This window comes from Arachis hypogaea, chromosome 14 (genome assembly GCF_003086295.3).
Source record: "Arachis hypogaea cultivar Tifrunner chromosome 14, arahy.Tifrunner.gnm2.J5K5, whole genome shotgun sequence".
Lineage (NCBI taxonomy): Eukaryota > Viridiplantae > Streptophyta > Magnoliopsida > Fabales > Fabaceae > Arachis > Arachis hypogaea.
Genome location: NC_092049.1, coordinates 108,118,800 through 108,131,666, shown reverse-complemented (window position 1 = coordinate 108,131,666; position 12,867 = coordinate 108,118,800). Strand labels below are relative to the sequence as shown.

Below are 12,867 nucleotides of genomic sequence, written 5' to 3'. Positions count from 1 at the left end.
AAAATAAAGCGAGTTCCTGAATATACGAATAAATCGAAAACAAACAGTGCTTTAGTAATTGTAACTAGAGTTTTATGAAACAGCTCAAAAGAGCAACTAGTATAAGAACGAGTACTTGAACTAAAGAGATAGAGAAGAAGAAAAAAGAGAGATGAAGAAGATAAAAAATGTGTTCGATATGAATTAAGATTATAAAATAGGGAAGGAAACAAATTATATCCAAATTAAAATGAATCTAGTCATTTAGTTGTTGAAAATGTTTAGAATAATAAAAAATAGTCACATCAGTATTTTGACAACTGATTCATTACTATAATACTTAAAATTCTACTTGAAAGATCAGTGTAAAAAAATTTAAATCTTAAAAACTATTTTAAGTAATTATATATCCACTTTGGACTTTAATGTCTTTACTGCTTTGAAAGTATATAAGCAATTGCATTATTCGGTGCAACTCTGATAGATTTGGTAAAATCCCATACATTAAAAATTAAATGAAATTTATATTGCAATAATTATTTCATTTTAAATAGAAAAGCAATTAATCAGCGCAGAAAAGAAAGAATAGATTAATTTTTGAAGACAAAGAAAAGAGGATAGATTCTTTTGAAACCTACAAATACAAAAAGTAATAATTTAAATTAGACACGAGCTACCTCGCTCCTAAAAATCCGCATCCCCAGCCGTTACCGTACACCCTACCACTGCTTTCACACACACTTTCCCTTCTCACTCTTTGCTGCTGCTGCTGCTTCTTCTTCTTCTTCTCCTGTCCATCTTCATCTCCGAACTTTAATTTCACTCTTTCCCCAAATCTTCAGGGTTTAGGGTTAGGGTTTCTACATTTCCCCATGTGAAACCCTGGCTCTTCCATTCCCACCCTAAAACCCCCTTCCACACTTCCCATCCCGATCCGCCACCACCATCGCCGCAAATGGGAAACTGCTGCAGATCTCCGGCCGCCGTCGCCCGCGAGGACGTCAAATCCAGCTTCTCCGACCACCACGCTAAGCGTGCTGCTGCTGGAGACTCCTCCGCCGCCGGAGGCATCGGTGGGAAGAAGAAGCCTCCTCCGATCACCGTCCTCACCGGCGTTCCCAAAGAGAACATCGAGGACCGGTACCTGGTAGACCGCGAGCTCGGCCGTGGCGAGTTCGGAGTGACGTACCTCTGCATCGACCGCGAGACGCGGGAGTTGCTCGCGTGCAAGAGCATCTCGAAGCGGAAGCTCCGCACTGCCGTGGACGTTGAGGACGTCCGTCGCGAGGTGGCAATCATGCGCCACCTGCCGCGAAGCCCGTCCATCGTGTCGCTCCGGGAGGCCTGCGAGGATGACAATGCAGTCCATCTCGTCATGGAACTCTGTGAGGGCGGTGAGCTCTTTGACCGAATCGTTGCCAGGGGTCATTATACGGAGAGGGCGGCCGCAGCGGTTGCACGGACCATCGTGGAGGTAGTGCAGCTTTGCCACAAGCACGGGGTGATCCACAGGGACCTCAAGCCAGAGAATTTCTTGTTTGCTAATAAGAAGGAGAACTCGCCTCTCAAGGCTATCGATTTTGGGTTGTCCATATTCTTCAAGCCAGGTATGGAGGGATGAAAACAATTGAAAGTCTTGCAATCCGATGCTTAGGAATGTAGGCGAAAATTTTGAAATGTGAAGTCTAATTTTAGTATATGAATAAGTGAATAATTGAGTGTAGCTGAGTTTGCGTTGAGAAATGTGAAGGGTTTTGGGATTTGGCCTACTGGAGTGCTAGCTGAGAGAAAGATTGAAACTTAACGGATTCTAATTTCTAAAAGCTCCTTTTTTTTTTTTTTGGGATATCTGAGGTTTCACAAGTGAGCCTTGATATTTATCACTAATGCAGAGTGTCCAGATACATTTGAACGAACTCCCCACTTGTAAACTGATTCTATTTGCCACTTCTGTTTAGTATGTTCTGTAATAGTATGTGGTTGAATTGAATTGCAGTGTGCATTGTGTGGATTTAGTTTGGGATCGGACTATGGGAGTAGAAAAAAAGGGGGAAGTCATTGATTCTTGGTAGTTCTGTATTCTGTTGAAGTCGAAGCTCATACTTCATTGATGGTGAGATGGAGCGAGTTGAGTCGTTTAGCACTTGTATTGAGTGGAATTACATTTCAAGTGACACTGTCAATGTCCTGTTGCTACTCATCGGGGGTGCTTATGAAGTCTGTCTAGGGAAGCACACTTAGCGCGTTTAAGGTCCCTACAGTTTAGATTTACATCTTCCACATAAAATAATAAATAAAAAAGAGGATAGTCTTTGTTGTAGTGATGAGCTGAGAATCCCCTTGCTGTTATTTAGTCTTGATTTCTGAGTGCCATTTGTGTTAATGAGATTGGTTGCCTCGAGTCAACAGACCATGATAATAGGGGTCTAAACTTCCGATGTGAAATGAAATTTTCTAGCTGGAGTCTGCCTGGTTCTGTGCTGAAAATGAGATCATCTAACCCTGGCAGTAGATTTCTTACTGTATTAAGTATTAACTATGACGATTGATGATGGACTTGGAGGGAAAGTAAAGAAAGGAGATTGTCTGCACTCTGGATTGCAATTCTGTCCAAATGTATTAATCCTTTTATTTTCCCTTCTCCCATACCCCCATGCTACATGTGGCGTAATGTGGTCTTTGTTGAAGCAGTACAAGGAGTTTCTATGCAAAAGTAAATGAACAATGATAATATTTACATAAAACAAAATGATATGGCGTATTTCTTTCATATTCTACATTTACTATTGTTCCTTTACCAGCTTTGTTTAGGTGTTAATGCTGCTATCATATATAGAAATGAACTAGTGGATCATATCTGTTTTGGTTACTATGTAGGTGTTTGTTATGATCTATAACAATTACATATTGCTACCGTCTTTGTTTGGCTTCCTGTTTTAAAAATTTAACAATGAAATGTTGAAAATATTTTGGTTTGTGAGAGAAACAAGACTTTCCGCTCACACAATGCTAATCTTTAACATCATTGTTGATGCTTTGACGTCTGATCTGATGGCACTTTTTATCTCAATGCTTATCATTTTCAATCTTTGTCTGTTTCTTATAGTCTGACATGTGTTCATAATTTTGTCTCCTGGGTAATACACAAATTTCCAGGTGAGAGGTTCTCAGAAATTGTTGGAAGTCCTTATTATATGGCTCCAGAGGTGCTCAAGCGGAACTATGGGCCAGAGATAGATATATGGAGTGCGGGAGTGATTCTCTATATCTTATTGTGTGGTGTTCCCCCATTTTGGGCTGGTAATTACATTACTATGTCTCAAGATTATTATATTTCTATTTCTGCGAGCTCTTCACTGTTCGTGCATTAGTATCTATGGTTGTTCACATGTTCCCTCTTCTATTTGTTTGTTCTCTTACTTTTGGTCTGAGCAAGGTAGAAATATTGTAGAGCTTTTTGGCAAGATTTTCATCTGATATTTTGTATTGTTTTGGTTCATGACTTCATGTGTATTGCAACCCTCTGCACTTCCGGACTTGTGTTCTTTATTTTTCCACCAGCTTAGATGGAATTTATGTTATCTTACCTGAGGCTAATTCTAATGCAGAATCTGAACAAGGGGTTGCACAGGCCATTCTTCGAGGGCTTATAGATTTCAAACGGGAACCTTGGCCCAGTATTTCTGAAAGTGCTAAAAGTCTTGTTAGGCAAATGTTAGAACCAGACCCTAAGCTTCGATTAACTGCCAAACAAGTGCTCGGTATGTTTGTTGTTTTCTTTTTTTAAGAGACCTTGATGTAAGATGTTTGAAAACTAAAATGGATGCGGAAAGTTTCCTCATTGAAATGATCCATTGCTGTTTTCTCTGTATGCTCTAAATATTACCAAATGATAATATGTTTAAAACTATCTTATTTGTATATTTTAATGATTAATCTATCTCCCAATCCCACTACGTCTACACCCTTTATAATAAACACGTTGACACCAGTATTTTCTTAACAACTAAACACACATTCTCTTTGTTTTGTTAATTAAAAAATAATTAAATACACAATTAATTAGTAACAACTGTATTTTTATACGGATGTTAAGACTTAAGAGTGTTTGGTGAATGAATAGTGTTTTTCATCTATCTCCTAAACTTAGGCAGATGGGTTAGACTAATGTTGTTTTTCTCTATTTACATTTCAAATCCCAGAAGATCCTTTTCCTATCTGACTTTGATTTCTTGAACAATGATTTGAAAGGAGAAACAGAGATGCTTGGAGGAGATTTTATCTTTTTGGTGTAAATTATCGGTTTTATTATGATGACTATGTTAATGGGTCACCAGAATGTATTGACAGTTTCCCTTAACGTTTTTATGATCTCAACCTGCAGAGCATCCTTGGCTACAAAATGCTAAAAAGGCTCCTAATGTTCCTCTTGGAGATGTTGTCAAGTCAAGGCTTAAGCAATTTTCGATGATGAACAGATTCAAAAGAAAAGCCCTTAGGGTGAGTTCACTGTACCTGATGGTATTTTTTGTTGCCATTTTATTGTATGTTATAACTTAGCTTGTACCTCTGGAGTCTGGAAACAGGTCATTGCTGATTTCTTATCTAATGAAGAAGTTGAAGACATTAAAGATATGTTCAAGAAAATGGATAGTGATAATGACGGTATCGTTTCCATTGAAGAATTGAAAGCTGGATTTCAAAATTCTGGATCCCAACTTGCTGAGTCTGAAGTTCAGATGTTTATTGAGGCTGTATGATCACGTTTCTCTTGTCCTTCTAATTTATTATGTCTAAAGTTTCCGCTTGCAACATCTTATAATGCCTCATATTCACCTACAAATTCACACCTATGCATATCAAAATGCCTGAAGCACAGTAATTCTGATAAGTTTTCTACTTTCATGTTATGATTATGTCCTGGACTTCAGTTTTGTTTTTTTAAATCCGGAGCATGTTTCTTTTCCTCTGATATGCCTTGTTTTCATCCCAACTTAAACCAATGTTTGAATGATACTAAAGGTATAATATTCCAGCTTAAAATCCTTCTTTTTGTGTTTAAACCGTTGTATGTTGAAAACAGGTAGATAATAACGGGAAGGGAACACTTGACTACGGAGAATTTGTTGCTGTTTCTCTTCATTTAAAAAGGATGGCTAACGATGAGCATCTTCGCAAGGCCTTCTCATATTTTGACAAGGATGGGAATGGATATATTGAACCTGAAGAGCTACGAAATGCCTTAATGGAAGATGGAGCAGACGACTGTACAGATGTAGCAAATGATATTTTCCAAGAAGTAGACACGGACAAGGTTAAATATTTGACAAATTTTCCGCTACACATAAACATGACCCTGTTTAGGAATCTTACCCTAAAATATTTCTTGAACAATTACAGGATGGACGTATCAGCTATGATGAGTTTGTGGCTATGATGAAAACTGGAACAGATTGGCGGAAAGCATCTAGGCATTACTCACGCGGTAGATTCAACAGCTTGAGCTTGAAATTGATGAAAGACGGTTCTTTAAACATAGGAAATGAGCAGTTATCTTGAGTAGTAGTTGTCTTAAGTATCGGTGTGTGTCTTTCCCATTTGTGTAATATTCCTCCTACATTCTGGACTTGGCCTCGTTGTGATGATTATTTGGTTCCTTGTTTGATGGAGGTCCCTTTTTCACTTGGTATTGTGAGAATTGCCAAAGGAATTAGAATTAGTGCACCAAAAATACATGAATGTCCTCTATTATTACTTTGTAAAACATGGTGCCTTGGAGAGCAAATGGGTGACCTGTATGAATGATTCCACTAGATTTTTCCACTCCTGCCTTCTGTTCTGGTTTGACAATGTTGAATCAAAACTGTTAAGTGCAGTCAGCTTGTTTATCTAAAGTGAAAATGTTTCCTAGTTTGTATTCTCCACCCTGATTTGATCACTTTCCATTGTATTGGCAGAAAATGATTGTTTCATTTAAGATGAGTAATGACATATCTTTCTAATTTATCGTCTTAAACGTTTTTCTAATCTTACATACTATATAGTAATGTTTTTATCTCGTTTAAAATGGCCACTCAGTACATTGACATTACTGACCTGACAACATTTAATATTACTTGTCTCGTAGCATGATCTTTGTATTATTGCATGCTTGCTCCTGAGATTGCAGATAAGCAAGGATGCTGCACGAATTTCTAGCTAATTTGTCTTGATGAATTTATGGCACACAATGTTGAACTTATAATCAGTTGCTACTTGCTACCTCGTGAGCCCTATTGTCCAGCTTGAATCACTAGCTGTGAAAAACTTAAATGTCAAATGAAATAAAGTGTACTAATTCAATCAATTCACGAATATTTATTTTCTCGTTGGGGATTGGGGAATACGGTTGCCTTTTAAATACAATGTTGCTATGCATTCTCTTCTGGTTTTCTTTTTTTGGGTGGGCGGTTGTCAATTTTGTCATATACTTAGCTGAATCATATCACAAGTTACAACTTACAACCATGAATCCATGTTGGGTTCCATGATTGACCTCTTTTGAGATTATACAGTATTATTCTGTACTCTTGTATCCATTGATTTTTCTCAACTTCCTACTTACAAGTTATTTGTATCATATTGCAGGAAATATAAAGATGATTAGTGTTATTTTGATATATATAAAAAAATAAATGTATTATTTAAGCACCATCTTGTATTGTTTTTGACTTTTTATTTATTTATTTATTTTTTGAGGTCAGCAACATCTCTCATTTTGTTTGTATATTTGGCAACAATGCAATTAAAGGTTTCAGAACTAGTGATTTAGGACCAAACCCTAGGTACGACACTAGCCACCGCCGCCAGTAGACCTTGATTAGGAGCTGGAAATGGCCTATGAAAAGTTTTAATTTGTGGATCGTTTGATTTTCAGCTACAGATCCTGAGATCCATGTCAATGATAGCATTCCTCACTAATGATTATGTCTAAATTCTGAGTTAAGAAAACAAAAATGATTATGTCTCAGTGTTAGCTTCCATGTTCATCGCTGATCATGAGTTCTGTTTACGTATCGTTAAAGCTTAAACTTAGTTTTTTTTTTTTTTTTTTTTTTTTTTTTTTTTTTTTTTTCATGAAAGTAGAAGAAATGGAAATATCAAATATGACACCACCTACAATCGTCACTAAAACTTAGTGGCAACATTGCAATTTGATACGTGTTTCAAATGTTCGTGATATGAAGAGTTCAAGTGTTATTTAGAAGATATTAGTTTATATTTTTAGAATATTTTAATTTAATTTGATGTATTTTAATTTTATTTATTTAATTACTAAATTGGGTCTTATGTTTGTGGGCTTAGGATTATTGAGGTTGAGGAGTCATTCTCTTGTTGCATTGGGGAATTGAGTAGAAGGTTGAGGAGTCCCTTCGATTCAATTTCCAAACTATGACGTTGACAAGTTAGGTTGATGAGTCTTTCTCTTGTTGCGTCAAGAAATTGGGTAGAAAATAGAGTGATTCTCTTTGTACTCAATTTCAATCTATCATATTTGTTTCTATTTCAATTTTAATGTATCTTTTTTTTTATTTAGTTTGAATCCTTATCTTCTTGTTTATTTATTATTCCTTTATCATTTGATATCAGAGCTTAGGTATTAGATTAATTCTTATTAATCTATATTTGTTCTTCTTTTATCATAAAAAAGAGTCCAATGTCTGTCGCGTCTTTCTTTAAGTTCTCGTATTCTTGTTTTCGTTTGTGATTCATTATTGTTTTTTCATCATTGTTGATTTGATTGTTTAAAAAAATAAAAAAAGCTTACAATGCAATATATATATATATATATATATATATATATATATATATATATATATATATATATATATATATATATATATACAAGGAAAAGAAAAAAATAAAAAAAGAAATTATTTACCTTGTAATTATTGTCCTTTTCATATATACACTATTTTTTCACCTACAAAATTCGAGAACGAATCTTTTTGAAGAGGAGGAGAATGATACGTGCTTTAAATGTTCGTGATATGAAGAGTTCAAGTGTTATTTAGAAGATATTAGTTTATATTTTTAGAATATTTTAATTTAATTTGATGTATTTTGATTTTGTTTATTTAATTACTAGATTGGGCCTTATGTTTGTGGGTTTAGAATTTTCTATATTTTAACCTAATAAGAGGTTATAAATGCCTCATAAACTAGGATAGTCACAGTATAGAATGATTTAGAGGTTTGAAAACTCCTTTTTGGTTTCGTGATGAAACCTTGGTGTGGACAATTTAGGTTGAGGAGTCCCTCTCTTGTTGCATCGGAGAATTGAGTAGAAGGTTGAAGAGTCCCTTCGATTCAATTTCTAAACTATGGCGTTGACAAGTTAGGTTGAGGAGTCCCTTTTTTGTTGCGTCAAGAAATTGGGTAGAAAGTAGAGTGATTCTCTTTGTACTCAAATTCAATCTATCCTTTTTGTTTCGTTTTAATTTCAATGTATCTTTTTTTATTCAGTTTGAATTCTTATTTGTTTGTTTATCTTTTATTTTTTATCACAATTTTTGTGACACTCAAAAGTTTATTTGTTATAGTGATCATACATATCATGTATGTGATATGGGAGAAAGTACAAGAAAATAACTTTTAGGAAAGTTATCAGGTATAGTAGTGCAAAAAAAGAGAGATATGGTATGTCTTGTATGAATAGATAGACAATGAAAAATTTGTCTTTTAGTGAATGTTAAATAGACAAAGTAACTTCGGACATGACACTTGAAATGTCATAAATAACTTGCTTAAAATGGCAAATTGGCGGTGACTAAAATAGAATGGCAAAAGAGGGCTTGGTTTGGAGACTTGTGTTGGGAAGTGTGGATGAAATTGTTAGCTGTTTGTGGAGAGAAAGGAGTGAGTGTGTGATGGGTGAAAATTGTCGGTAAAGATTTTCACAAAAATATCGTGTTGCAAGTATAGTTCTAAACCGACAATTAAACCTCAATCAATGTTTAAATTGTTTGTCACAAATACAAACCCAATAAAATTAACCGAAGTATTTAAACCTCGGGTCGTCTCTCAAAGAATTGCAGGGAAGTATGTTTATTATTGGTTATGAGATTGTATCTTTTTGGGTTTTGAGTTTAATAAGCAAGGAATGTAAATAACAAGAAAATAGCTAACAATTAAGAAAAGTCCTAGTAAGGGTTGGGACTCGGAATTCCTATCCTCATTATCATTGTCAATTGTGATGGTAATTTCAAATTGCTCTCACTTAGTTAACCTCTAACAATTGAAGGAAAGTCAAGTGAGCAAATCAACTTGAGTTCACAAGTCCTAATAAAAAACTAGAGTTAGTAAAGCTCAAGCCAACTAGCAACTTTCAATCACCAACCAACAAGAGACTTTGACAATTCAAGAGTCTCTAAATTACTCAATCCAAGCTAAGAATACAAAATTCTAATTTAAAATCCAACCAAAAGCATTTTATCAAACACTTGGTAGGCACAAAATAAAAGCATGGAAAACTAACAAGACATAGCAAAGTCTAAGACTAACAATTGCAAGAGGAAACAATAATAACAAATTAAAGAAAGCAATTATAAACATGGAAACATAAATTGCATTAATATGGATTAAAGGAAACAAGAAGAATTCATAAACTAAATTGGCAACATAAAGAAATCAACGAGAGAAATAGATGAACTAAAGTACTAGAACAAATAAAAGTAGAAGAGAAACTAAATTAAAGTAAGGTAGAAATCTGAATTTGAGAAGGAACAAGACTAAAAACCCTAAAACCTAGAGAGAGGAGATAGCCTCTCCTCTCTCTAAAAACCTACATCTAAAACCTAAAATTGTGTGAATGAATGTGTAGTGAATGATTCCCTTCCAGCTCCACTCTGCAGCCTCTAATCTATATTTTCGAGCTTGAAACTGGGTCAAAAGCAGCCCAGAAATTGCCCCCAGCAAATTTTGTTAATTACAGCACGTGACGCTCGTTAAGCGTACGCGTACGCGTTCCTGGTATTTTCACTGGCCACGCGTAGGCGTCAGCCACGCGTGTGCATTGTATTTCTGTTGCACCGATCACACGTACGCGTCGCCCATGCGTACGCGTCGATACCAGTTTCTCAAAACTTCAATTTCTTGTGTTCCTTCCACTTTTGCATGCTTTCTTTCCATCCTCTAAGCCATTCCTGCCCTATAAAACCTGAAAACACTTAATAAATATATCACAGTATCGAATGGTAATAAAGGAGGATTAAAATTAGAGAATTTAAGGCTAAAGAAGCATGTTTTCAATCATAGCATAAAATTAGGAAGGATTTGTAAAACCATGCAATTTATATGAATAAGTGTATGAATAATTGATAAAATTCACTCAATTCAGTACAAAATAAACCGTAAAATAGTGGTTTATCAATCTCCCCACACGTAAACATTAGCATGTCTTCATGTTAAGCTCAAGAGAAGCTATAAAGGAGGTGAAGAGGAATGGTAGAATTTATGAAATGCAACCTATCTATATGAATGCAACTAAATGCAAAATGCTTTTACCTACTTCGTTAAAAGTATATAAATCTTTCAAGAACAAATATGAACTGGATCTCACTAATTCAAATCGCAAAATTAAGTACAAGTAGACTTGCAAGAAGAAAGCTTGTGAAAGCCGGGAACAAAGAATCGAGTATCGAACCCTCACCGGAAGTGTATACACTCTAATCACTCTAATCACTCTAAACTTTCCACTTAACTTAAGACAATCCATGTAATCAAAATAAAAAAAATTTAACTACCCATTAACTATGTTTACAACATATTCATGCATCACAATTTTGAGTATAGTACATATGCATTGCTATCACCATTTACTTTGCGGCATTTTGTCCCCTTTTATTATTTGCTCTTTTTTTTCTTTTTCTCAATTTTTTTCTTTCTTTTTTTGGTTTTTCTTTTTCTTTTGTTTTTCTCAATGCGTACGATTAAGGTATTGAATGCATGAACATGTCCTCAACATTCTTTGCAGATTTTTACAAAAAATATAACATATCCAATTTCCAAACCAAATGTTACCATACCCAATTTTCCCACAATTAAATCATGAATACTTTCACTAGTCTAAGCTAACCAAGGATTCAAATTAAGGTCATTCATTGTTTTTCGCTTAGAGTTAATGATGTGCTAAAGTAAAGAACAAATGGGATAAAATAGGCTTAACATTGGTTTGCAAAGGATGATGAAAGGGTAAGGCCATATGGGTATGTAAGCTTAGTGAAAGAAAGGCCTCAATCATATAAGTGCATGCATACATCAAATAATGGAAATATAGAATCAAGCAAGACAAAGATCACAATTTTAGAGAGAACAACACATACCAAAATAAAACATTGGTTGATAAGATGCAACTAATCAAATAGGTTCAAAATCTCACTGGTTTTGTGTGTTCGAGCTCTAAACCATGTTCCAAATATAAATTTCTTTAAGCAAGTTCAACAAAATTTTAATTCAAAGTAGTGAAATGCTATAAAATAGTTTCTTGGGAAAGAATTCATCACTTCAACCAAGTAGTACATACATGCAAGCGACTAACTACACATGCAATCTATTATACAATGCAACAACTAACTAACGAAGAAGAGTAAGAATTGGTGTTGGGAAAAGGAATTGTTACCCGTGGAAGTCGATCTCGACCTCCCCACACTTAAAGATTGCACCGTCCTCGGTTCATGCAAAGATGTGCAAGTGGATGGGTTGCTACAACTGATGGGCTTTCTCCAAAGATTGTTTGGCGGTACTTGTTTGTCGCCCCATTTAGAAGTGTTCCGTTTCCCTTCTTGGTGGCCATCCTGAAAGAAGAGAAAAAAGGAAGAAGAATAACCCACAAACAAAGATATGCAAACAAATAAAATATGTGTGGGCTAATGCCAAATAAAAATAAGGTTCTCAACTACATGGTAGCTACAACATGCAAGTGAGAAAGCAGTATAAGCAAATGGCATATCAACTAACACTTGATGCAAGAGTAAAAATCAAAGCATAAGTAAATGGCAAGAATACTCGGAAACATCAAGTTAAAACAAGAATTGACACAGACAAGATTAGTGATAAGCATGAGAGCATTTGGTCCTATCCTAACTTAATGATAATGAAGCATAAAAACAAAGAATAATGAGTTAGAAGGGATGAAAGCACTAATCTTGTGTGTTGGGCAAAAATTTCCATTAATGCTAAACAAGTTACAAAGCACCAAAATGATTCAAGAAATTTTTAAAAGTTGAGTAGAAAATTTAACACCTATGGTAAAATAGGAAACGTAAGAAGGAAAGTAAAAATAAGTTACAAAAGCAAAGTTAAAATGCAATGAATGAAAGTGTGCAAATGCAATAAACAAAAGAGAATAAAAGAGAATAAGGATGAGAAGTTAAAGAAATGAAGAAGAAGAAAGTAAGAAAGGAAGAAGAAAAGGAAGAAGAAAGAAGGGGAAAGGAATAAGAAGGGAGAGAAGAAAGGAGAAGAAAGGAAAAGAAGAAGCGACGCGTACGCGTCAGTCACGCGTACGCGTGAAAAGCAGAAAAGAGAAGGTGACGCATATGCGTTAGTCACGCGTACGCATGGAGGTGAATTGTGCTCTTCGTACAACGCTTGCACAGTTCTAGCGCAAGTCTCTGGTTTTAGTACTGGACCATCAAAATTTTGGCGTCGACGCGCACGCGTCGTTTACGCCTATGCATGGATGGCCAAAATTGCAAATGACGCGTATGCGTCAGGGACGTGTACACATGGGTTGGGTTGTGCCTCTAGCACCCCATCCTCACGGTTCCAGCACCACTCTCGGGTTTGTGTACCGGAGAGCAAAATTGGCATCGACGTATAAGCGTCGGTCATGCGTATGCGTGACAG

The 12,867-nt window shown here is 35.5% G+C and overlaps 1 protein-coding gene across 1 annotated transcript; it reads left to right on the top strand.

Moving 5' to 3' along the window:
* The first annotated feature begins 553 nt into the window (after positions 1–553).
* Positions 554–5,995, top strand: LOC112743655 (calcium-dependent protein kinase 13). The gene is made up of 7 exons (XM_025792945.3): positions 554–1,586; positions 3,136–3,279; positions 3,588–3,740; positions 4,364–4,479; positions 4,566–4,733; positions 5,063–5,293; positions 5,380–5,995. Exons 1-7 carry the CDS (start codon positions 935–937, stop codon positions 5,536–5,538), a joined length of 1,623 nt encoding a protein of 540 aa, XP_025648730.1. The 5' UTR covers positions 554–934; the 3' UTR covers positions 5,539–5,995.
* Positions 5,996–12,867: the final 6,872 nt, after the last annotated feature.